Raw genomic sequence first — 25,708 nt, forward strand, 5'->3', positions numbered from 1 at the left:
CGCCAAGGTGAGAGGCGTCCACGGCCGCTACACGGTTGCTCATTAGGTCGCTAATGGCTTTTGTCGTTAGGACGTCTGTCAGGAATCAGGCATTTCTTACACCAGGAGAGGGAGGAGTTCTTTTATTGACAATAATGTCCACCCCAGGAAAAAATGCTTTCCGATTTCACACAGTTCACACTTGAATGTGAACTGAAAGTTTTCTCTGGTTTTGATTGTTTTGCTGTTTAAATGTAACAGTTCCCCCGAGCCAGATGCATTGTGTTTGCTCGTGTGGTTTTTTTTTGTCCGGTGATGTTTTTGTGTAGAGCGGAAAAAATGTGCGAGACCAGTTAGCCTTAACGAGTCTAATTGTCTTGATTTTGTTGTTGTTGATTTATTAAGTAAATTGTTGCTTGGAGGACTTCCCCATATGTAAAAAATACCTGAAAAATTTTGCTTAGTAACGGCACCCAGAATCGTATCCACCCAGAGCCAGTGTCAGTTAGCAATGGGAAATTTAGTAGTCTTGTCTAGGCATGGGCCGATGTTAGATTGAAGCAAGCATATTGGGTATTAAAATGACAGCTGTAAAATTTATTTATTTGCAAATTCGTGTAAACAAGTACATTCAAATGTATTTGCAAATAAACATACTTGTAGGCTAAATGCTAAATATGTTGCATTTTTACCCAAAAGGCCAAGTATCGAGTATTGACTTATAAAAAAAATAAAATAGAAAATAGCATTTGGTCTTCATTATACCAATACGTTCGAAAATTATGTACGTAATAAAAATTGTATTTGCAATTTTTATGATTTATTATATTTCCAGTGCATGATTTCTGTTCGTCATTGCCATTCTGCCATGGGGCATGCGCAAGGCAATCCCTTGTGGCATTACACCGGAAAATGCTATATTTTTAGCATTTAGCTTACAAGTATCTTCAAACGTATTTAAATACGTCTAAATGTATTTTCCAGTCAAAGCTGTTTACGTCACATTGGCGGTCCCACGCTTATGTACTTATTTGAAATATTAGAGTAAATCAAAAACAGCATTTTTTTTTTTAAAATTCAACACAATCTATTTTATTTTTAAACAAAATAAGAATATTCGGTACATTACCATATGTGTGCCATGTTAAGTTTAAATAAAGAAACACATACATAAATGATAACATTCTTCTTCTGATTAATTTTTTTTTTCACAGTGTCCCATCGCTGGTGAGCTATTTTGAGAACAAATTTGGGGGTATTCATGTTGTCCTTGGGGCTAACCAGTACACGCCGACACCTACACATATACTGTACATGTTTTTTAAAGGGCATACCCCATCCTCCTCCTCCCTGCGTAACTGCTCGCCAAAAAAAATGACATTAAATTTATTTGAAGGCAATTCACATCAAAGACTCTGCTTAGAAGTGTCCTCAAAAAAAAAGAAAAGAAGAGCTCATTACCAGTGACAGATAATATAAGCGGTTATTGAAACCTTAACATTTTCATACCATAGTAAACCGGTAATCGGCCCATGCCTAGTCTTGCCTATTATGAGTAGACCCACAAAAACGTCTTAAATCCATGCAGAAGTCGTCTTATTTTGCTTTTCAAGTGACCATTTTAGGGTCAGTTTCCATCGATCCTCGCAGACAGAAATGATTTTTAAAAATTCCCAATTCAGCCCGCAAAGCCAATTCCACTTATCCACGGGAAATTTGGCAGACTACTGAAGATTTTCTGCAATTGCTACCAAATTTGAACTAGACAGATGAGCGAGGCTTTAATGTTGATTATTATCGTATTTCACAGACTGTTGTTTTTTTTAAAAATGTACATTTGAGGCACACAAGTGACACTTATTTTCAGTGTTTTGAAGGTGACATCACTGCAACGTTGCAGAGGGGAGGCGACATTTTAAATATGATTTTAACGTTTTTATGCTAGTTGCCTATTGCTATATTGACCAACCTCATGCTTCGAGCTACCTCCCGAGGGTTTCTTGGTTTGAAACTGATGGTCCGCGTCCCTTCCCGGCGGCAAAGTCTGAGGTCATACTTAACTCTTTGAATGCCAAAAACGTTAAATGACGTTTAGTAAAATCCTATGGAGGAGTGCCAAAGACGTTAAAAGATGTTTTTTTCAAAACAGAGGTGAAACTAACCATTTTCTATTGTTGATTACTGAAAAACGGAATAAGGTAGAAACAAACTTTTTTTTCTGATGAAAGATGGGAGTCCAATCTTTCATTTGGTAGTATGTGTGTTTCCATAGTTCAAACACATAATTTTCTGTGGACCTTGAAAGATCAGTCAAAAATGCTTAAATCGGCTGGCACCCACGGCATCCCTTTTCTGAAAACGTCTGGCAGTCAAAGAGTTAATTAATGGCCGCCCGGGTTCAAGGGTCACATTTGGCCGTCGGATTGATTTTTCCAGAGGGGAGAAGCACTCTTAATTGTGTTCCAAGATGTGAAGAACATTGACTCACTGGTGGAGGAATTTTTTTGGGGGGGGCTGCTCTTGGGCTTTGATTGAATGTTTTATTTCATGTTTTATTTCACTTATGCAAATCACTTAACCCCTTCACAGCCGCATTTTTTCTGCTGGACATTTTTATTTTGATTTTTTTTTACAGATTTTGACTCTTCCCACATAAAAACGTGGATTTTTTTGGGGGGGAGGGGTTATCTCATGTTTTTATTTGTTATAGTGGACGCCAGGGTAGTATGGCTTTAATGTGTTGTAAACATACCAAGCGTATATGTCACATTTTTTAACATGAACATCATGCAAATCATCTTACGATTGTGATTGGTCAGCTAGGATTCCAATCATGAGCCAAAAGTGTTGACATCCTCCAAATGATGCGTTTTATCGCTTTAGACACGCAAATATGTCATTTACACTGCAATCATCTACGGATCTGAAGGGGTCAAAGGGCACAGACGTCATGTATTGACATTTACCACATTACAATTTTAATTAAGAGTCCACCGTTGCTGATTGCTTCGTCTTATAAAAGAGGCATCCACTTTTGATTGGAAAGGGGCAATAAGCTAAAAATTCTCATTTAGTAATAATAAATATATTGGAAGAAAACACCTAATTAAAGAATATTAACCATACAAAATGTGCTTTTCTTTCATAATTTACCATAAAAATATGTGGGATGAATTAGGAAAACACGATGGCAACGATACCGGATTGCGATATCGATATTTTGTCACATTGTATCTCAAGTTCTCAATTTTGCCTTGACACATCCGTTTACATCATTGCCAGGAAATTACTTTTAATAAATTTTACTTATGTTCATTTTTTTTTTGTTTTTTTTATTTTGTTAAACATGTCAACCCATTGGCCTGCCCTCCCCTCAATGACATCATCAAGGTCACATGATAGCAGTTTGTTTGTCTGAACATTCCATTCAGACAGGCACGAACGGTCGTAACCTTGACAGGCGCTCCCATCACGAGAGCCGCGGAACGCCGTCTTTTCCCGATAAGAGGCCAACCGCACTCGAGGGATTGTGGTTAATTGTGTTTTATTTGTTGACGTCAGGAAGGAGACATTTGAATATTTCATCATTCCAGCTGCCTGTTTGTGTATGAAAAGATAACATGCCAGTGATGGTGTCAACGTATTCTTTATATCTGTATGCTGTCCCGTCCATCTACGTTGTTATTATTGTTACCCGCCGCCGCATCTGTACAATTTGTACATTATAAAAGTATTTATATTTAATGTCCACATGTGTGCTTCTTTATTGGGTTCTTAAACAATGCCATGGAATTGATGCCAATTGTGGTAAACTATTAGTAAAGTATAATGCAAATGTAATGTTGTTTTTATCAGTAAACATTTATTTAACTCATTCACTGCCATTGACGGCTATAGACGTCAAAAATTCATTTGAACTATTTCCATTAGTTTCACATGTTTTTTCCACTTTTGTTAACAAGAGTGTGCAAACCTACATTTTTTTTATTGTTCATTTAGAACAGATATAAAATTTGTGATTAATCGTGAGTTAACTAGTGAATTAATGCAATTAAAAATTGTAATCGCCTGGCGCCCCTAATTTTTAACAATCTTTTCTTTCTTTTTTTAATCGCGTCAGGCGATTACATTTTTTAATCGTAATTAATCACATGACTTCAATAATTAACTCACAATTAATCACAAATTTTATATCTGTTCTAAATGTTTAATAATTTTTTTTAAGGTTTTTTTATACTCTTAATTACAAAAGTGGAAAAAAGTGTCAAACTAATACAAATAGTTCAAATGAATTTTTTACGTCTATAGCCGTCAACGGCAGTGAATGAGTTAATCCAGTGGTGTCCAAACTCGGTCCTCGGGGGCCGGTAGTCCTGCAGGTTTTGGAGGTTTCCCTGCTCCAACGCACCTGTTTCAATCAACAGGATTGTTATCAGGCTTAGTAGAGCTTGCTGATGAGCTTCAGCTGTGTTGGAGGAGAGAAATATCCAAAACCTGCGGGACTACCGGCCCCCGAGGACCGAGTTTGGACACCAGTGAGTTAATCAATTAGTTATAAATGACAAACTTTCAAAAAATTACACATAATGGATAGATTGTTATTTACATTACAGTAATTATTGATGCATATTACATTACAACTCTAATTCATTTCCTACTCTCATGTCTTAATCAAATAATCTCATTAGCACTCCAACCCATGTTTTGTTGATGGCGTCATTAAACCAGAACGTCATTAAATGTGCATTTGGCCCTCGATTTTGCTCAGTGGTAAAAGGTCAAAAGTTTGCATCTTACACTGATGGGATATTTGCGCCGCTGTTGCACCGCAGCACGGCACCCAAGGGCCGCATTACACGCTTGGACACACACACATGCACACATTCAGCGTGTAAACACACAAATGTGGCTTGTGAACGTGTTGCAAAAACGGACAAATGAAGGCATGAGAAGCACGAGCGTACATCACGGTCCCATTTGTTTCCGTATGGATGCGAAAATCCTAATAATGCCACGAGGCCCCAGCACGGCCCTCGCAGGTCAATATTTCAGCCCATAATAACGCGGCTCGGCGTTATGAAGGGCCCACAAGGCCGACTCGATCCATACTGCTCACAGACTAAAAGATCATTAAGAGCAAACACCCAACACCAAAGCACTCTGCTGCCTGCATTGATTGATTGCTAATTGAAGACATTGACGAGTCAATCACACACACACATGGAGACATCATGAAAGGTTTGCATGTCTATTATGGAGGATCCACAGGACCTTATTGAATTATACAGCATCTCAACTGACTATTTTTAACAATAGTCATTTTTCCAAAAGGCTTTTCATGTATAATGTAGTCGAAGGGGGAGAATAATTGACACCGATGGGAATAAAAAATAATAAAAGTGGTCAATTTTCAGCTCCTAAGTTCAACTCCAGCCTTAAAAAAAATAGCTCAATCACACCGGATGTGCTACTTGTGGTACTTGTCTCCCTCAGTGCCACACTGCCCTCTAGTGGAAAACGGTGCTACAACATCAAGAGCAGGTAAAAAGAAAAAGGTACATTTTAAATTAAACACTACAAATACATTTTCAGGGACATTAAATAAGTCATTAACAAAAATATATATAAATAATTAAAACTTTAATTAAAAAAAAAAGCTATCTTGTTAATCGTGGTAGTGTAGCAGATAACTTAGTTTACTTCCTTACTTGGCTCCTTCAAACTAAAACGGCCAACTTCCTGTTCAGTTTCAGACTTGGGTCCTTGAGGGTTTTTCGTGTCCATCTAAATTTTGTGTTGACCATTCAATCAAACTGGTGTTGGGTGGCTGTATTTTAACTTTCGGCAAATCTTTGAAAGAATCACATTTTAACTCCATGCTGTTCTACAAAAGATGACGTAGAAAAAAAAAACTTAAGTTTAAACAACTTCCTGTTCAGTTTCGGCTTTTACCTTATAAATATTGTATTACTAATGAAGCCAAAGTAATACATCTTAATATTTTGCATAGAATATATATAATACTAATTATTTGATATCCAAATTTGTCGATATTAGCACCCTTTGTTCTTTTTGTGAAAATAAAAAATAGCAATTTTTTTTAATGACTGACGGATTACTAAACAATTTTGGTGTGATTTAGTTTTTTTTTTTTTTTTTTTACGCCTCTAAAACCCCTTACAATCTTAATCTAAAAGATGTAGTTTGCTACTACAGTACCTCAGAAGAAAACTATTTTAAATATTTATAAAATTTTGCTAATTTTATGTCAATTGACGAAATTGGTCCTTGCGGCTATTATTTTTTCTAAGCCTCTAAGGTGCACTAGAGTGTTGTGGGGTCGTATTTGGGGCCCCTTAAAATGCCTAAGTTTTCATAATAAAATGTCAATTTAGCATGTTTGCCACTTCCTATTAGCCTCACTTCCTATTAGCTTCTCCAATTAGCCTACGTGCCTGCTCCGCTGACAAGAAGTTAGTTATACAAATTAAAGATATAACAGACGCTTTCTGATCAACTGAAAATACTTACCAGCAGGCTTGTTATGAACCCACAAGTATAAGCGAACTGAGGTCACATGATGATGTAATGAAAATGTGATGTCACTATGCCGATAGGGGCGGTACGCTACATTAGAGACTTGACACAGCTATGTGACATCATCACTGAATTTACAGGAGCCATTACGCACTGACAACTCCAGTAAAAGCTCATTTTATCATGTAAAAATTTTCAAAAAATTGTTGGTCATTTTTTTTTTAGTGCTACCAAAGGTGGATGTGTTTTATTCATTTGTGTCTGCCATGAATGGAAAATGGCTGCCGAGCAGGTTAGTAAGTTTAATTCGACACCCTACCCTTTAACCATGCAATGAAACCTTCAACCTGGCTTGAAACGGTCAAAATCCTACCTCAAGGTGAAAATCTTGGGTTGATGTTTCTAACACTAGTCCCGTTTTGAAACTTTAATCTGAAACCCTAACCATTGAAATATTTCTTTGATAACCTAACCCTGACGTGAAGCCCTACTTTGAAAATCTGTCTCTTTTTGAAGCCCTAATTTAGGCTCAATATCCTAATTTGAAACCCCTTAGCCCTGTTTTAAAACCCTACTTTGAAAATGTGACATCTTCAATCTTCAAACCTCCAACCCAAGTTTGAATCTCGAAACACTCCTTTGAAACCCCAACCTAGGCTTGACACTCAAACTGCCTCTTGAACCCCCAAACCCTAACTTCAAGTCCTAATTTGAAACCCTAAACCTGACTTGTATGAAACCCTATCCTAGGCTTGAAACACAACCCTTTCGCCCCCCTTGTTTAGAAACCAAAAACAAACTAACACTCTCTGACCCTGTACAATGGCGGACGGCAGAACCCCCCTTACAGGGTCCAAGCCAAAGCCGTCACGTCGTCAGAAGAGGAGGCCGTGGCCATGTGCTCCTCGCTGTGCAACGCCGACGGATACCTGTGGGTCCTCCACTCGCCCGCCTCCGATTACCACATTCTGGGCTTCCTGGGCGAGGGCACCTACGGCGACGTGGTCAAGTGCTTGAAGACGGCCACCAGGGAGGAAGTCGCCGTCAAGATCTTCAAGCACATCAACGACCCGGGAATGTTTGAGAAGGAGGTGCCAGAACAGAGCAGAAGACGTGATTGGCTATCTTATGGATGGCTTGATTTGATCCGAATGTCTTTTTCCAGGCCAGCACATTGAAAACCTTAATGGCTTTCGACATGGACAAAGTCAACCTGGTCCAGTGCAAAAGCATCTTTGTGGACAGGTTGTACATGTGTCTGGAGTTTGAGATATTGGACATCAACTTGTGGGACTTCATGCACACCCGACCCACCAAGTGCCTCCTCGTCAAGGAGATCCGACCCATTCTGCATCAGGTACATTTGCCCTCATCTAAAGCTACGTCTTACAGAGATCCTGACGTAGACGTCACGCGGCCCAAAATGGCCGTTAGCGCAACCATTTTGGCCTGATAGAAAACGCATCTGTGGACCAGCTGCCACAACGAGAAGAGGCACAAAAAAAAAAAGGGGCGCTAGCATGCTCCAGGCTACCAAAAGAGGCCAATGTTACACTTTGTACATGGTGGCTAAATTAGCAGATGCTAACTCTTACCACACGTTAACGTTTCGTTCATTTGTGCTGCTACCTTTTAATAAATATGACACGGTTGGATTTAAAAACTGACCAACACCATGAAGAAAACTTTTTCCGGTATAAATGACGGTGGCCGAAGCCGACTTAGCAGCTGCTAAGTTGCTAACGTACATAAATAACACTGCCGAGAATTGCATGAAACTGCCAACTTTGATGGCATTTTGACCATACATCAAAAGGGAAAAAAAAATCCGGAATGTACAAACTTGTAAAGCCTTTTGTATGATCAGATTCGAAAGCACTCGCCGGCAACAGAAGGGATAATTCCACATTAGCAGCGCCGGCAAATTGACAAAAAAAAACTCCTCCAAAAAAATCCAACTCGTCCACCTCGCACATATATATATATATATATATTAGGTCCTTTTCAGCAAAGTGACTGTCAATGTCCTTGCGCTATAATTTCCTCGCGTTCAGCGAAAATCACGTGACGTCAGGATCTCTATTGTAAAAGTGTGAACGTGGAATGTGTACATTTTGGGTCCGTCAACCTCTGAGAGGAACTGAGAGGCTTTATGTCGCATTGATCCAATGTGTTGTACAATTCCGCTGCCCATAGCAAGATTTTCAGAACCAGATCTGTTCTCGGCAAACTATGCAGTGGAAGGCTTTACCCGTACTGACTTTTCTGGTTTCTGATCATCAGCAAGCTTGAAAAGCCTTTTAATGACCAGAAATCAGTCCGGGTAAACCTTTACCAATGTGCGGAACAATCACCGAATCGACCTTTTGTCTGAAGAGACTAACTTTGGAGTTTGGAGTTTTTAAATCGGTGGCGGGATTAGGAGGGTTTCAGAATAGGTCCTGTTTTGAAAAATGTACCATTGTTGGCGTACTACTAAGTGCAGTCGAAATTGAAAAAAACGTCTTGCCAGCTCAAATGCCATTTGAGGACGCACGGGCAAGGTCATAAGTCAGTGGTTCTTAACCTTGTTGGAGGAAAGATAAAATTAGATATTTTTGTTTCCGGTAAACTGGTAAACGGTTTACTGGTGAACAAAATAAACATCTAATCTTGAATTCAGAAAGTGTTGCGTTCTTGTACTTCCCATGTCCATGCAGCCCGAGGAAGTGTTCCTTTAGTTTAGTTTAGTTTTCTAGTCCTTCCTCGGGTCTCCTGACGGCCTCACGACTCTGGCTGGAAGTGTTCGGTTTAGGTGAACGGGTATCTCTTTGACTGCCAGACGTTTTCAGAAAAGGGATGCCGTGGGTGCCAGCCGATTTAAGCATTTTTGACTGATCTTTCAAGGTCCATAGAAAATTATGTGTTTGGACTATGGAAACACACATACTACCAAATGAAAGATTGGACTCTCATCTTTCATCAGAACAAAATGTTTGTTTCTACCTTATTCCGTTTTTCAGTAATCAACAATAGAAAATGGTTAGTTTCACCTCTGTTTTGAAAAAACCCCGTCTTTTAACGTCTTTGGCACTCCTCCATAGGATTTTACTAAACGTTATTTAACGTTTTTGGCAGTCAAAGAGTTAAGGGATTTTTTTTAATAGGTTTTAGGTGAACTAATGAATACACACACACTCGCACGCACGTACATACACAAACAAACAAACCAAAAAAAAGGAGCGCAATGATGATGACATGTCAAATCGGTAAAATTACCGAATGAACAATACTGAGCTCTCCAGAAAAAAAAAAAAAAGTTTAGTTTAGTTTTAGTTCTATTGGCATAGGTCTGTTAAGTGTTTCCTATCCGTCCTTTGAGCTAGCGTATATCACCGGACCAGACCCGGTGTCTTGACAAAACCGCATACCCATCGGACTAGCATACCTTGCACTTCTGTGCATGCGCTGTAGAGAACAGGTTCGGTGTTCGGTTGAGTTTAGGGTAAGGCTACAGATACGGGTATGCTGATCTGACACAACACCCGGTATTGTCTTCAAAAGCTCGCGAGCCAGCTTGATGAAGCTAATATCATTGAATGTCATGTACTCGTTCGTGTCTTCAGCTGGCCGTCGGCCTGCATTTTCTGAACAGTATTGGACTTATCCACGCAGACCTGAAGCCCAACAACATCATGATGGTGGAGCACGTCAACCGGCCGTACAAAGTTAAAATCATCGACTTTGGCTTAGCCCAGCACGTCTCGGAGACCAACCAGGGCCAACTCTTTCAGAACCGCCGCTACAGGTACGCAAAGACTAGAGATATTCTTGAGATATATTTGACGCCGTATTTGCCAGATCTATTATTTGTCGCTATTTTCAGGGCTCCGGAGATCATCCTGGGTTGTCCCTACACGAAGCCGATCGACGTGTGGTCTCTGGGTTGCATCATCGCCGAGTTGTTTCTGGGCTCTGCACTTTTCTACAGCACCTGTGAATACGACATGGCAAGAACCTCCCCCAAAAATATCTAAATATGATCTGACATAAGGACACTTTGATCTTTAACCTTTTTTTCCCCCCCACAGTTGAGAAAGATTGAGCATATCTTGGGTCACATTCCGCAAAGACTACTAAACATCGGACTCAACACGACAAGATACTACTTTTACGAGATGAAAAAGGGCTACCAGTCGTTTTACTGGAGACTAAAGGTATAATCGGGGCGTGTTTCAAAACTTTTTTCTAAACGGCCTCAGATCTTTAGGAGGTGAACGGCTCGGAAAGTCTTGAGGTTTGACTGTTTCCGACAGTTTTGTATCACTTCTCCCTAGACGCCCAACGAGTTTGGCTACGTCTGCACCGACTGTTTTATCAACTCTCTGGATGACCTTTGCAAGGTATCACGTTTTGTTTCTTTTATCTTTATAACGTAGGGTGAGAAATGACATTTTCCTGAGTAATCGCATGCGAATGCTGCCGCCAAGGTGAGAAATGCCAAACAAAAAAAATCAATTGCAGAAAATTAATCCAAAAATACCATTCTAGTCGGGTGTGCTAAATCTGCCTCCATTTCTAGGTACACTAGGGCGGTAAGACGTCGCAGGTTTGTGGACCAGTCCCCGTTTTAAGCTTTGTGTCCCGAGTCCTGGCCCCATTGTTTTGTCCCCCGGTTTTCACACAGGTTCAAGCCAGCGTCGCAGTTTTGGGAGATTCATACGACAAACCGATCAAAATAGGAATTTAGCTGTTGAACGTTTGCAATTGCTAGCAGCCGGGTTTCATCATACCGGAACTAGAACTACTTCCTGCTTCCGTGTTTTAAGAATCATGAGAAATGTAGTCCTACTAGCCTAATGCTGCGGTGGCTGGTCAGACCCAAAGCAAGCTGAGCTTTTCTGACGCTGTATTTCCTTTTTTTTTTTTCTTCTATTTTTTTTTTTATAATTATTATTTATTGTTTTGTTTAGTTTTTTTTCTTTATTTTTCTTTTTTTTTTTCTGACGGTGTATTTCCAATGTTACAATGCGGGACGGGCGACAAGACCAAGCAAAAAAAGATTGAATATGGTGAGTACATTGCCTTGTTTAGCGTTGTTGAGCTGTCAACCAAGATAGCATTTAGCATTTAGCTAAAGGAATAAATAACACAACTACAAGTCACTAGATTGAAATTTGTTATAGTTACTGGTGAGAATTTACTATACATTTCATTTTCATCGAAATCGTCCTGGTTTTTCATTTTGAAAATGTGGTCACCCGAAGCGACACGTCAACTCCGTAAACGCAGTGCTGCGAATTCCTTGGCTAGCAGATGTCAAGGTTACCATTAAACCTCAGACTTTTTCACTCTTTTTAACCCCTAGACGTTATTGTGACCCGTTTTTGGCTTTTTGTTGGTTCTGACCAAGCCATTTCAAAATAAAATACTGCCCACGGGTTTTAAAATGTTTGTTTGTGAATTTCCATGTGCCGTACCAAACCAATGTTCTTACCGGCACAATTACACATGAAACCCCCAAATAATGAGATCTGATTGGACAGTTAGTAATGCTATGACCTCTAGCTGTTGTACTCCTTTTCTGACCATGGACTTCCCTTTTGTTCTTCTTGGAAAAATAGCCAAATAATTACAAACTGTACCAACACCTCACCAACCACAAATCAATCCTGGATTTTGAGTCAGAATCCATTCGAAAAAGAAAAAGTCCGACTCATGTCGCGTACTCGGTATTAAGGCTTGCAGTGTGTTCCGATCCAGGTCAGACAAGTGGTCCACCTGTCAAACGAAGACACCACAGCAGAAGTCCAAGACCAGGAGACCTTTGTGGATTTGCTGAAGAAGCTGCTGAGGCCTGACGCCGGCCAGCGACTGATCCCCGGTCAGATTCTCCAGGATCCCTTCGTCACCATGGCCGACCTTGCGCTCAACCACGGCAACAGCTTCTAGTAGGTTCGCGGCAAGAAACTGTGCAAGCCATTTTAAGTCGGTTAAACCTCCGATTCCTTCTGTTAAAGCATGAAACTGAGCTGCGAAATGATGCAGGCCTGTCAGAATCCAAACTCCGGGACTCAGGTCGGCGCAGCTCCGGCCTCGCACCGCGGGAACGTAAGCGCTCGTCCAACTTGGCAGATCGAGCGGGAACATCCTGACATTCTGGGGATTTCGTCACGCATCTCGAGGGGTCTCAATCTGGACAACCTGGACTTGGATCCGCACAAGACTCTCTCGCATCGACTCCGTTCGGTCTGCCTTCGCACGTCGTCGCCGCTTGAAAACATGTGGCATATGGAAGGGTAAGCGGCAGAAGATTTTCACTAAGGCCCGACTGATGTGGATTTTTTTGAGGACAATGCAGATTTAACCCTGGAGAACCCAAGAACCCTTTTCTTCTTTGGAAAATTATGAATTATACATTAAATGACTGCTAAAAGTTCACTGAACACCAAAATATGTTTTTTCAATTTTAACCCTTGTTTTTTGAACTAGCTCAGAGTTGCTAATTTATCAAAATATATATATAAAACATACTCCTAGGCATTCTGCAACATGATATGAAATAGATTAACAAAAATATATATATTTTACCATCTGATGGTTTGCTGAGAAGATGGTTTTGTTTGGATTGATTTCCCGCTCAACAAAACAGCCATCTTGTCACCACCACTCTGGCTCATGTAAGTGCAATATTCATCCACTAGATGGCCCCATGCAGGGGTCAGAAGTGGCACTCTGGACTTTTGAAGTTAAATTTGTAAAAAAAAAAGGTGGTCTTTGTTATTTAAGTAGCAGAATTTATAGGGGCCAAATTTGACCCCGTGGGTTCTCCAGGGTTAAAAAAAAAATTGATTACCAATTATTCTCACGATTAATTTAGAATAACTATAACGCATAAACTAACTTCCTTCTTGCTCCCCTAACTAGCCAAAATATAGCATTATAATTCATTTTCAAGGAATAAATTGAAGCAAAAAGACTTAAAATACAACATTGCTTCAAGTAGAACTATTTAACTCCAGTTTTAGCAACACATGTCTGTAATATTGCTAGAAAGGCGCCATTGTATCCAACAATAAATAATCATAAATAAATAAAGCCAATAAAAAAAGAAATACAAGACTGATTCTTGAGAAAAACTACACCAACCAAACCCAAATGTCCAATACTACTCGTCCTTCATGTAATTGTCCCATTTTCTGGTTGGCCTTTATGGATCATTGGTAGTGTTTGTTTTTCAGAGAACCACAACAGCAGGAGGATCAGGAGTCAGTCCAGAAGCAAAGAGGTACAATTGAGTTTACTGTTGGAATGAATGTGAATATGAACGATGACATCATTTCTGACGTTCCGACAGGGGCTTGCACCGTGATGACCGGCAGAGCGGCAAAATTGGTGCTTCCAATGCAAAACAGCAACCAGTCAGTTTGCCTCTTTTTTTAAATTGGATTTGGTCCGGATGAATTACAAGATCAGACTACAATTTGTAGTTTTCTTTTTTTAAAGATTGTCCCAAAGTACCAAACGAGACGGAAGACAGGACACTATCCACAATGGTGAACCGACACGAACGGGTAAGTCACATTTAGTAGCTCCTCTTATTATTTTGAATTAGACGCCGGCGCATAACTTGATCAAATTGTATGCAAAGTTGTATTTTTGCAAGAATAAAAGCGAGCTGGAATCTTTTGAGAATGGTTGTACTTTTTGAAGGATAAAGTTGTTTTTTCAGAAAAAAAATTTTTTTTTCAAAAATGCTACTTTAATTCTCAATGTTATTCAAAATAAAAAAAAACGGCTACTTTGTTTACCCAACCCGGTATGTTGGCACAATATGTCTAAAAGCATTTTCTGAACAGATTTGGACAGTTTTAAATAGTCGTGACCAACACGCCGTCCCCGTTCTTTTCCCAGAAATCGCCAAGATGTTTACTGAATCTGCGGCCACCAGCATGACCAACGTAGAGTCTTTAACGGCAAGGAGCATCAAGTAAGAGTTTGTGTTCTATATCTTATCATTGTTAAGCATTTTTTTAATCTTTCATGTCTGTACTGTTCTAGCAACATGGGAGGGAAATGGAAGACCAAGCCAGGCGACATCCACAGGCAAAAAGGTACGGGGTAACCTACTGGACAAACCCGAGAAGATATATTTGTGTGTGTTTCTTTGTTGCTCAATGTACTGTATTCACTAGGGAAAAAAAGTTTGAAAAGGAGGTGGTGCAGTTTTAGACCTACACCAATCAGTAAAAGGTCAGTTGAGACACACTTTAGTTGGGTTTAATGGAACTTCGGTTGGTTCCAAATTTCTCAAAGCAACAAATCATCCAAACGACGGCTGGTATCGCGAAAAAAAATTGTAAGTTGGGTTGCTCGTATCTCTAGGATTTTTTTTTTTATATGAACCGGACTCATTTCTAGTGTTTTTTAGCCTCATCACTTGTCCAGAAATTGTCAACTAACCCCCCCGTTTTGTGCTACTGTATTCGGTTAACTCTCTAGTCCAAGCAGCAGACCTACTTCCTGTATGTCCCGACAAAGCAAACCACAAACTTAAAGGTGTTCCTATTAGGGGTGTGCCAAAAAATCTATTCTCATTTAGTACGATTCAGAATCAATTTTAAATGTCCCAAAATCGATTTTAATTAAATTATTATATACTGTCTTGCCTTTGTTTGTGTGTGCCTTTATTGGGAGCGCTGTTCATGTTGTACTCGATTTAGCCACTTAGGGGCAGTGTGGTTCCACGCGGTCTAATAACACAGTTAAGTTGTAGCCACATTAGAGAGTAGAAGGAAAAAGTCACGATCAAGTTATTCCAATAAAAGTTGTTTTTTTTGGCAGCGTGGAGCCGTTCTTTTGAGTGATAAAAGTGCCGAGTAGCTCGCTAATTAGCATTAGCGAGTCAGACTGGAGTAGATCATTACGATTCCTTGCACATCTATAGATTGAAGCAAAAATCATTGTCAATCAAATCATTTTGAATAAAAAAAATCATTCATAATAAAAAAATCGATTCTGAATCGAATCGCAGACCCAAAAATCGGAATCGAATCGTGAGACATTCAAAGATTCCCACCCCTAGTTCCTATTATAATATTTAATCTTGACAGAGACTCACCAATAACAAAGAAGAGAAAAATGAACCCCAAAGATGTCCAGACACCGGAAAGTAGTAATGAGGCTGATACCTCTGCTGGTAAAAGAACCCAGTTGACGGCTAAAACTACAGAGGCTAATGGGTAAGCATCAGGACACACTATGCTGTATTTAGTCCAATCTTTAGATCCCAATCAAATCAAATATTACACACTATTATTATTTATTTGCAGAAAAACAGAATCTGATGGCGACCCGGCAAAAAGTAGTAAGTCAGTCCATTGCAACTCACCTTGGAGGAACACTGAAGTGCAAAATTGGCTTGTCAAGTCTTGGAAGTGCTTCATTAGTCTGCGTAACAGCCTCTCACTTCTTTCGACGTCTTTCTCAAGAAACGACAAAAAGGAAAAAGACACGGAACACTTACTCAGCCTGGAGAAGGAGAAATAAAGCGGCGCGTAAATTGAAGGCGAACACCGGCAACAAAAACAAACCTATGACTACAAATCGCAGTGGGTAGGTCTGAGGGCGTGCATCCCGTCATATCCTGTACTTTTGATTGATGTAGAAAATGTTATCAAGAGCTGGTTAACCAATCATTGTTTGTTCTTTACAACAGCGTGGACACTGACAATGGCAAAAAGAAGAAAGATGAGAGTGACGCCAAAAAGATGAAAGACAAGACGTGACGTGTCCAAACATTTTGTTGTAAGTCCAACCATCAAAACATGGGAGATTTTGATTAGATTTTTCTCTTCCTGTGTATTCATTTTTACCATAGTGCCACACACACCTCACCAGACAGTCTTCATAGGTTTGCATTGCTTCGTTAACAATTTCAATTTCTTTGTCCAGTGCTTCCAAAGAGGAAGCGCACCTGTTTCACTTATTGTAATCGCAGTCTGGAAGCTAAGGAGGCTAACAAAGCTAAACCCCGTTGGGAAATCACATGGTATGAGTGCATGGACTACTGTATATCCATCATTTACGACATAACTTATTTGTTTTATGCAACATTTTTGTCCTTCCAGAACTGTTGATAGTCCCGACAGTGTCAGAATGCAAATTTGAGTTCCTGGTGCACGTCCAGGTATGACATCTCACAGTTTGTCTCCTTAAGCATACAAAACAACTTAATTAGAAATGTACCTCTTTTTTTTTTTTTTAGTCCGTGCAGGTTGAGAGGCTCAGTCTGAATGCAAGGAGTCTTCAATTGAAACGGATGCAAAATGGTACGAACCACTCAGCTACATGACGTTGGTGGATTTTTTTTGTAAATACAAAAAAAAATTATTAAACAATTTAAAAATAATAATAATAATTACCGGCAACCAATATCAAAATTAAAATGGTGACAATAAGAGGCTTTAAACTGAATGACCAAGTACGTAACTTCAAATTAAAATGTAACACGACGTTGTAAAATGTAAGTCGTAAACTGTTTTCTTCCTCCATTTCCCAGGACAACCAACGAGCGACGTGCAAAGATGTCAGGTGACCAGATGTGGCATCCTACACGCAGTACCATCAAGTAGCGGCAGATGTCGCTAAAAGACCACGGACATTTACCCACACTCGCTTTTATAAAATGAGTGTGTCGCTGCTCTTCTGCGGCTGATGCAGATGAAACGTTTTGTGGTTGTACTAACTATGTTAATAATGAGCTTCAAACACGAAAATGAGGTCGATACATTTTAGATTTTGTTTTGTTTTAGTGTTGGTGAAAAGTTACTTTATGTCCAGACATGACACAAGTAAGTAGATATTGTGGATGGATGATGTAGTTCTGTGTCTGGCGGCAGACATCAGCAGCAGACATCTGAGGAAAGAAAACAAGGAAGCAAAATAGGAGGAAAACTGACTGCGTCGCTGGAGACATCATGACAGACAGATATTTGCTGCACTGCTTTATTTATAAGCTAACAATGTCCATCTTTCTTATAAGTGATAACACAATTAAAAATTCTTTAGATAACCGGTTTCAATCAAGGATTAAGGTATCAAATTAGGATTTGAGGCCTACTTGAGGAATCCATTATGGTTATGGTTAATAGGCCACCTCCCCCCAACCAAATCTTGTTTATTTTAGCCACCCTTGCTAGTCCGCGGCTGACCTTCTACAACAAGTAATGATGATGGTGATGATTGACAAGCTATTGAAAAGTTCTCTGCAAGAGAAGAATGTTTTGAAAGCAAACATTCTAATGCACACAAGTGTGTAGTTTAACACAGCTGTGTGTGTGTGCGTGTGACACTGACATGTTTATTAGCAACACATGCTGTCAATGATCAGTCCTCCTTTAAGTCGCCTTTATCTCAACATTACGGCCTCTCGCTATTCCCTGCACAGCAATTCAATTAACACCCTCTAGGGGCCCCCCGACAAAGGGCAGGATTTCTGTGGAAAAAAAAGTAGGGGGTTAGGTTGGTGACCTGTGACCTTGTCATCCATAAATTCACTCTTAAAAACTGCTGGTAGAAGTAACCCAAATTGGGTGAAAGGGCTAACCCAGCGCTGGGTCCAAAAGGGCTATTTATACCTTGCAGCACATTGGGTTGAGTTGAGTCAGCTTGTTGGGTCAAGATCCAACAAGGGATAAAAATTCCATAATGATGAGTTGCCAGTTTATCAGCAAAAGTGCAGTTAAAAATAAGACCAATTTAATTACCAACTGCAATTCCTCAACCGCTGGGTCAGAAATAATCCAATTTTGGTTATAACTTGTTACATACAAAACAACCCATTTTATTTGTATTCGTTTAGATACAAAACCCAAAATTGGGTCAAATTAACCCAAGGCGCAGATTTTTTTTTTTTTTTTTTACCAGAATTGGGTTACTTTTTACCCAGAATTTTAACTTTTTCAGAGAATAAAAGCAGATTTGACCAAGATTTAAATTTGAAAGAATGTTACATTAAATTCCCTTCAACTTCAAAATGTCTTCATCCCGCCCAAATCTAATCTTTGACCCAATCTGCTGGGTCAAAATAACTCAACCTGAAAAAGAAATAACCCAATCTGCTCAAAATCCACAACTACTCAGCGAGTGTGTTCGGAAAACAACCCAGCAATTTTTTTTTAAGTATACTCTTAAAACTGCTGGGTCGATAGTAACCCAAATTGGGTGAAATAGCTAACCCAACACTGGGCCAAAAGGGTTTGAGACAGCCCTGTTTTTTTTTTTTATACCCAGTGCATTTGTATGAGAATTTGACCCAGCGTGTTGGGATTTAAAAGAATAGAAGAAAATAAGTGAACCACAAATGCTGAGGAATTTTGCTTTATGTTTGTACCATTAGTCATTTTGTTCCATACTAACTTTTAGTCAAGTTTAATTATATTGTATTTTGTTTGTCAGGTTTGTAAGGAATCACAAACCATTTTTGTAGCCTGCGAGATCCGATCCTGAAGTTGCTTTTGGAATAAGAATTGAATAAACTCCATTTTGGTGTTTCACCTTCAGCTGATTTTTTGGACTGTCATCGCCATGGAAATGTGTTTTTTTTAGTTGGGCCCGAGCAGCCAAACTAATCCCACCAATGCAGCTGTCCGGATTACCGGTACGCCTTGACCTCCGGCTTTTTTTGAATCCGTGCTCTTCCCGTAGACAAAAGCCGCCGGCCGCCTCACCTGCCGCTGCGATGGCCAGATAAACGATCAACTAGCAGAAAGTACCAGAAGGGACAAACGCCTGATAACCATCGGTGACCGCTTTCATTGCATTACAGCTAAACGAACTGTTCACTCACAGCAGTAAATTAGGGTTTGAAGCCAACGTAAGGGTTTTAGATTTTATTATTAATATAGGTTTCAAGCCTGGGTTAGGGTTTTAAATTGGGGATTTCAACACAGTGGCTAGACATTGCCAACTACTACAGAGGTCTTCATTGCTTCAACATTAACTCGATACCTTAACTCATTTGCTCCCGAAAACGTATAAATACGTTCTATTTTAAAAATGTCCCAAAGACGTATTTATGGGGGTTTTTTTGTGCTAGAGCATACATAATGCTTTGATGCAGCCTCCCAACTGCAAAGAATGGTGGAAGAAATGGTAGTTATTGCACAAACGACCAGCAGGTGGCAGCACAGCAAAAGAGATCAACCAGGGGCTATGACGGAAAAAAAGCTCATTACTCACATTTCTAAATAAGGCTTTGATGCAGCCTCTGATCTGAAGAGGTCACTTTAAAGCAATGGTAGTTATAACAAAAAACGGCCAGCAGGTGGCAGTAGAGTATAAGAGATCAACCAGGGCCATGTTGCGACAAGCTCTTTTTGCCAGTGTTTTCAACAGGTTTGAGAATAATGATGAAACTTAGCTATATTCTAATGCTAATTGCTGCAAAACGGAAACAGAAATATACTTTTTTCCTGACGAAAGAAGAGACTCTAATCTTTCTTTTAGTAGGTTCCATGTTTTTACAGAAATAGAACACACTCTTCTGTGGGCCTTGCAATATCTGTCAAAATCCAGTAAAACAGTCGGGAGTGAAGGAGTTTTAAAATAAGGTGGTATCCCAATACCTGTATAGATTTAAACATGTTAGGGTTTCAAATTAGGGTAATAGCCTTTTTCAAATTAGGGTTTCGAGCCTGGGTTAGGGTTTCAACAATTGAAGACCCGACTTCTGTATTGGTCTTAAGTGGGTGCCGAAAGCCGGTTTCCTTTGCGGGTTTCTTCCCGATGATTAGGCCGATGTGCTCAGCGGGCAGTCATGTGACGCCCTCGCGCTCGAGCGACGCTCAGGGAGGATTAACGGCGGCACGCACGATCAGTTGCAGTCGGCTCGCTAAGTGGAAGCTGGAAGTTCGTCTGCCAATGAACTGGATAGGGCTTTAAACAAATAAGAGGGTTTCAAATCTGGGTTAGGTTTCAAGAGAGGTATTGATGCCAAGGTTAGGGTTTGAAATAAAATGTTGGGATTTTAAATTATGGTTTCAAATATAGATTAGGGTTTCAAATTAGGGTTGAAAGAGCTAAGGTTGAGGTTTAGAACGGGGTTTAAAGTTGAGGTTTGAAGCCAAGGTCAGGGTTCTAAACAAAAACTTTGGGTATCAAATCTGCATTAGGGATTCAAATGAGACTTTAAAGCCGACACACACAGGCTAAACTTTCAAATAAGGGTTTGACGTCCATCTTGCATTTATGACACAGACGATTGGTCGCAGTCAGCTGGCTAAGTGAGAGCTCAAAGAAATTAGCAAGGTTGTGTGTGGACTGTTTACATTAAAACTGACAAACGTCTTTGGAATCAAATTAGCCGCAATTAGCGTTGTCCCTTTCAGAGCACACAATGAGGATGGGGTGGGGGGGGGGGCCCTTTGCCTGGTCTGCCAGCCAACTTGGACCTCCCCCAGGGAGGCACCCAGCTGGGACTGTGTGGCTAATGGACTCATGAGGACATGATGAGACACGGGAGACGGAGTAAGGCTTTCAAGTTAAGGTTCAAAAGAAGCACCTTAAATTCAGGGTTTTTAGGTCAGTGGTGGGTTTCTTTCAAATTAGGGTGTCAAGATCAAGGTAGTAGGAAGGAACTCAACCTAACCCGAATCTAAGCGGGACTGCATAAACACAGGATTTGGATTTGGGTTTAAAGCCATGTTTGTTTGTAAGGAGTGCAAACAAAGGGTAGGGTTTCAAATTTGGAATTACAGTTGCAAATCAGGGCTGTTGTTTCAAGTTAGGGTTTAAAATTGTTATTTTAAGCTTTGGTTAGGGTGGTAAGCAAAGGTTAGGGTTTCAAGTCAGAAGTATGTTTTCGCCTCATAGTTTTATTGTTATGTATGAAGTCTGGGTTAGGATGTTTCAAGCCAGGGTGAGCCAATTGTTTTTTTTTGGGGGGGGGGGGGGTCAGTTTTGGTATGAAGCCAAGTGTTGTTACAAGCTTAAGTTAGAGTTTTAAATTTGTGTTTGAAGAAAATGTTAGGGTTTCAAATTAGTGCTCCAAACCAAGGTTTGTGTTTTAAGTCAAGATGTAGGGTTTTTAATTCAGGTTTAATGCCAGAGTTAGGATTACACTCTTGAAACCACCCAATTTTGCTTAAATAAATAAATACATTGGACCGACCCTCTACTTGGGTGAATTTTAAATTAGGGTTTTACCTTTTCAACCCTGGATTAAAAAAAAAAAAGTTGGGTCAAAAATGGGCCAATATACTTCTTATTTAGGTATGTTTGACACAACAAATTTTGGGGGGGTTATCTAAAAATTATACACTTTTTTAGAGTGTATAGTTCAAAAAAAGAAAAAGAAAAAAAGAGTGTATAGTTTATTATATATAGCTTGAACCTGAGAGTTGAGACGAGTTTCTCTCCCACTCTCAAATTTCTCTTCCTCTTTATCGTCCTCCTCCTCTCATTAGCGCTCATTTTAGCGTAAGCCTCTTATCGCTGCAGACATAAACGGGCGAGTATCGGGGAACAATCTGGAAAGCCAATCGCTTTAATGAAGGTAAGGAGCAGGCCGCAAGGCTTAGGGGGAGGGGGGGTCATCGGGGGAGGGGGGGGTTGTCTAAGGGGGCGAGGGAGTACGGAGTGAGGCTCCTGTGTCACTTGTCAACACCCCGACGCTTTAATCTGTCACGCCTACGCACATATTAAAAGATTATGCATGCCCGCGTAGCGCATGGCTTCCTGCACGCCGCATAAGGGTCTGATTCTGGAGGGGGGGGGGGGGGCGGCCACACCACGACCTTGTTAGGAGAGAGGAGGGTGGACTCAACCAGCCTGTTCCACACTCGAACAGCTGGGTGGGTCAATTTGACCCATGACGTGTGTAATAATAAATGTGTCCGAAACCATGAAAAAATGGGATTGGAAAACTTTATTTATGTACTTAGTCAAAAATAAATAAATAAATAACAAACCATGGACACAGGACACATATTCTAGTTCAAGTCACAATGACTCGCTGACAAATGATCCTTTTGAAACAAGAAATGAAATTGATTAGAAAAATTCGTACTGAAATGAGATAAATGAGGCAACAGGGTCATTTTGACCCGGGGCATGTTTAACTAGCCAAAAAGTGTCAGAAACAAACCATGAAAAAAAACCTACAAAAAAAAAAAAACATGAAATTCTTTTTCACACTTTTACGGCACAAATCGTTTGTTCCGGGTCAAATTGACCTGCTTTCTTGGTATCAGGGCAAATGGTGAGTTTTTTGTTTTTTTTTAAACAAGAAATCAAATTGGAAGTTTCGTATTGAAATTGCTCATTTACGTTTTTGTTTTTTTAAATATGCTTTTTAAATTAAATTTAAAACCATCATTTGAAAACCAACGAAAATATAACAATCAAGGCTCAAAACCCTAAATTTAAACCCTCAACGTTAAAACCCTAACCCAGGCTGAAAAACGATCATTTCAAACCCTAATTTGAAACCCCAACCCTTGTTTAAAACGCTAACCCAGACCTAACACGCTCATTGTAAACCCTAATTGGAAACTCCTAATCCTGGCTTGAAACCCTAATTCTTGTTTAAAATTCCAACCCAGACTTGATACAATAATTTTAAACCCTACTTTTAAACCCTAGTATCGTCTTGAAACCCCAATTAACAGCCTAACATTTGCTCAAAATCCTAACCTAGACTTGACACACTCATTTTAAACCACATCTTTACCGTGGCTTCAAACCCTAGTTAAAAACTGTAAAGCTTGAAACCCTAACCCAGGTTTTAACCCTAACGTGTTGAATTGAGATTGATGTATACATTGATAAATACGCTGCTGAAAGGTGTCTTTCTGCACTCACAACCTACCAGCTACTTTCACACAAACACACACACGCACGCACGCACGCACCGTGTCGTTATTGACACGCGACTCTCAGCACCTGGGGGGTCTTTGACCAGGAGGGGGCCCCCTGTAATAATAAAGTGCTGATTGAAAAAGTGCAGTGAGCAGGGAGGCAGCCAAAGATGATGAAAGATCAGCAAGATCAGCAAACCTACCAAGAACACTTCCGTGTGGCCTATTTAGAGAAGTTACGCAGTAACTCCCCACCACAACCCCTGTTAGCGCCCCCCGCCCCCCCAAAAATTAAAAAAATTTTAGGTTTTTTTTTTATACAGCCGAGTCGGTATTTTGTTGTTCTCCTTGAGTGTAGTACCACATTGTGCCACAACATGTCAGGCAGCACTGAGCTCTACTGGACCCACACGCAACATCATTAAGAACAAGAAGAAGAGGCAGAGAAGGTACCCAAGCAACCTCCAGTAATATTACTTTTCTGTGTGTACAGTGATACCTCAGCTCACAAACTTAATTGGTTCCCAGAAAGTGTGTATGAGGCGAAAAGTTCGTCTTCCAAACATTTATTTCCCATAGGAAACCATTAAAATGAGAATAATCCGTTCCCAGGTCCCCATAAAACATAATTTTCTACTAAATAAGCCTTAAAACTACACAAAATATACCTTATTTTATGTATAATAAATGTGCTATTGTATTGTAATTAACTAAGTCACACAAACGCACACCTCGTTCGTGTTTTTCGATGATCTCCTTCTTCTGCTCGACCGTAATTTTCTTTAAGGTCTTCTTAGGCTTAACACTAGCCTGTGGTTGGGTCTTTTTCAGTCCCATGATAGCAAAAGTACACTCCAAAATGGTCCAAAATGTCTACCAAACGCAAACCACGTCCGCACTCAAAGAAAGGGGGTGATGAACTGGGACGCCGTGAGCGTGCGTCAGTTTCTGGGGATTTCTCGTGTCGCGTGATTTGGTTCGTCCGCCGAAAACTAGTTCGTCAGCTGAGACTATATGCTCGCGAATTTAACTCTTTGACTGCCAAAAACGTTAAATAACGTTTAGTAAAATCCTACGGAGGAGTGCCAAAGACGTTAAAAGACGTTTGTTTCAAAACAGAGGTGAAACTAACCATTTTCTATTGTTGATTACTCAAAAATGGAATAAGGTAGAAACAAACTTTTTGTTCTGATGAAAGATGAGAGTCCAATCTTTCATTTGGTAGTATGTGTGCTTCCATAGTCCAAACACATAATTTTCTATGGACCTTGAAAGATCAGTCAAAATGCTTAAAATCGGCTGGCACTGGGGACAACCCGTTTCTGAAAACGTCTGGCAGTCAAAGAGTTAATGTTCGTGAGGCGAAAAGTTCGTGAGCTGAAGCGTTCGTCAGCCGAGGTATCACTGTATATCAAAGCAACAGTTGTTTGGTGAATTATAATTACCGTAACGACTATGCTAATTTCCATTAGCCCATGTGGGCATTTTGCTTTACATTTTAGCATTGAGCTAGCAGACTTTTATGAAATGGCTTGGTTGAACTTTTTGGTGCTTTTATGGACAATGTTGGATTCTATTTTGTTGCGTGTTGCTGTTCATGTCACATGTATGCTAACGTAAGACCATCTAGGCATTTTGTATCGTATGTTAGCATTAAGCTAGCAAGCGATGGCGAGTTTTACAGTGAGGCGAGCACACTTTGACTCTCATTTGGGAACAATTTGGTAGTAGCGTCTTTTAGTTTCCTCAGTGTACAATATTTTGCCATTTCTTGACAGAGAATGACTTTGAATAGAAATGACGTAAAATAAGAGACGTTCAACTTTATTTAATCAAATAAAACCTATATGGCACATTTTTAGCTATTGTGCATTGGGTCTGCATTTCAGTGCATCATTGAGACTAACCACACACATAAAGAAAATAATTTTAAAAATCCACTTAGTTTGCTGTGTTTGAATAATGACCTTGTACAATGTTATTTGCTGATATTGTTCCTTTCAAATGGGTGTGTATCAGTACACGTTGAGTGACAGACGTTTATAATTTGGAAACACACACATCTATATTCCATTTGCCGTGTTGGTTGTGCGTGCGTGTGACATCAGTGAGCAATGTCTGCTCTTATGGAAATGAAAGCAGGGTTACTGTAACCCTGTTAAAATCTAATGAGATTCTGATTAAATAGAACATCAGTATGACTAATTCCCCGGGCCCCCCGAGCGCAGCGCGTTATTGATAGGCCGGCGCGTAAGTGGTCTCCGCGGGCCGGGTCCTAATGGCCCAATAATGCATTAGAGGGGCCGCGCTTATTGTGCCCCATTGAAAACACCTGGAGGGGGCATCCATCAAGG

General features: G+C 40.0%; 1 protein-coding gene across 1 annotated transcript; it reads left to right on the forward strand.

The window, feature by feature from the left end:
- The first annotated feature begins 6,704 nt into the window (after positions 1-6,704).
- On the forward strand, positions 6,705-19,052 carry LOC144057751 (homeodomain-interacting protein kinase 3-like). Its single transcript, XM_077575623.1, has 23 exons — positions 6,705-6,808; positions 7,353-7,607; positions 7,682-7,873; positions 10,122-10,303; positions 10,382-10,505; positions 10,587-10,712; positions 10,833-10,898; positions 12,259-12,446; positions 12,516-12,794; positions 13,737-13,783; positions 13,853-13,916; positions 14,002-14,069; positions 14,410-14,485; positions 14,557-14,609; positions 14,691-14,748; positions 15,609-15,737; positions 15,828-15,862; positions 15,987-16,110; positions 16,214-16,302; positions 16,450-16,546; positions 16,626-16,684; positions 16,763-16,826; positions 17,057-19,052. The coding sequence occupies exons 1-19, from the start codon at positions 6,794-6,796 to the stop codon at positions 16,281-16,283; spliced, it is 2,151 nt and encodes a 716-aa protein (XP_077431749.1). The 5' UTR covers positions 6,705-6,793; the 3' UTR covers positions 16,284-16,302; positions 16,450-16,546; positions 16,626-16,684; positions 16,763-16,826; positions 17,057-19,052.
- Positions 19,053-25,708: the final 6,656 nt, after the last annotated feature.

This window comes from Vanacampus margaritifer, chromosome 9, assembly GCF_051991255.1.
Source record: "Vanacampus margaritifer isolate UIUO_Vmar chromosome 9, RoL_Vmar_1.0, whole genome shotgun sequence".
Classification (NCBI taxonomy): domain Eukaryota; kingdom Metazoa; phylum Chordata; class Actinopteri; order Syngnathiformes; family Syngnathidae; genus Vanacampus; species Vanacampus margaritifer.

Excerpts from the sequence above, each read along its gene's own strand:
- LOC144057751 (XM_077575623.1), top strand. Across the intron at positions 10,304-10,381 it reads TTTCAGAACCGCCGCTACAG|GGCTCCGGAGATCATCCTGG; the intron begins GTACGCAAAGAC and ends CGCTATTTTCAG. Across the intron at positions 16,111-16,213 it reads ATGACTACAAATCGCAGTGG|CGTGGACACTGACAATGGCA; the intron begins GTAGGTCTGAGG and ends TCTTTACAACAG.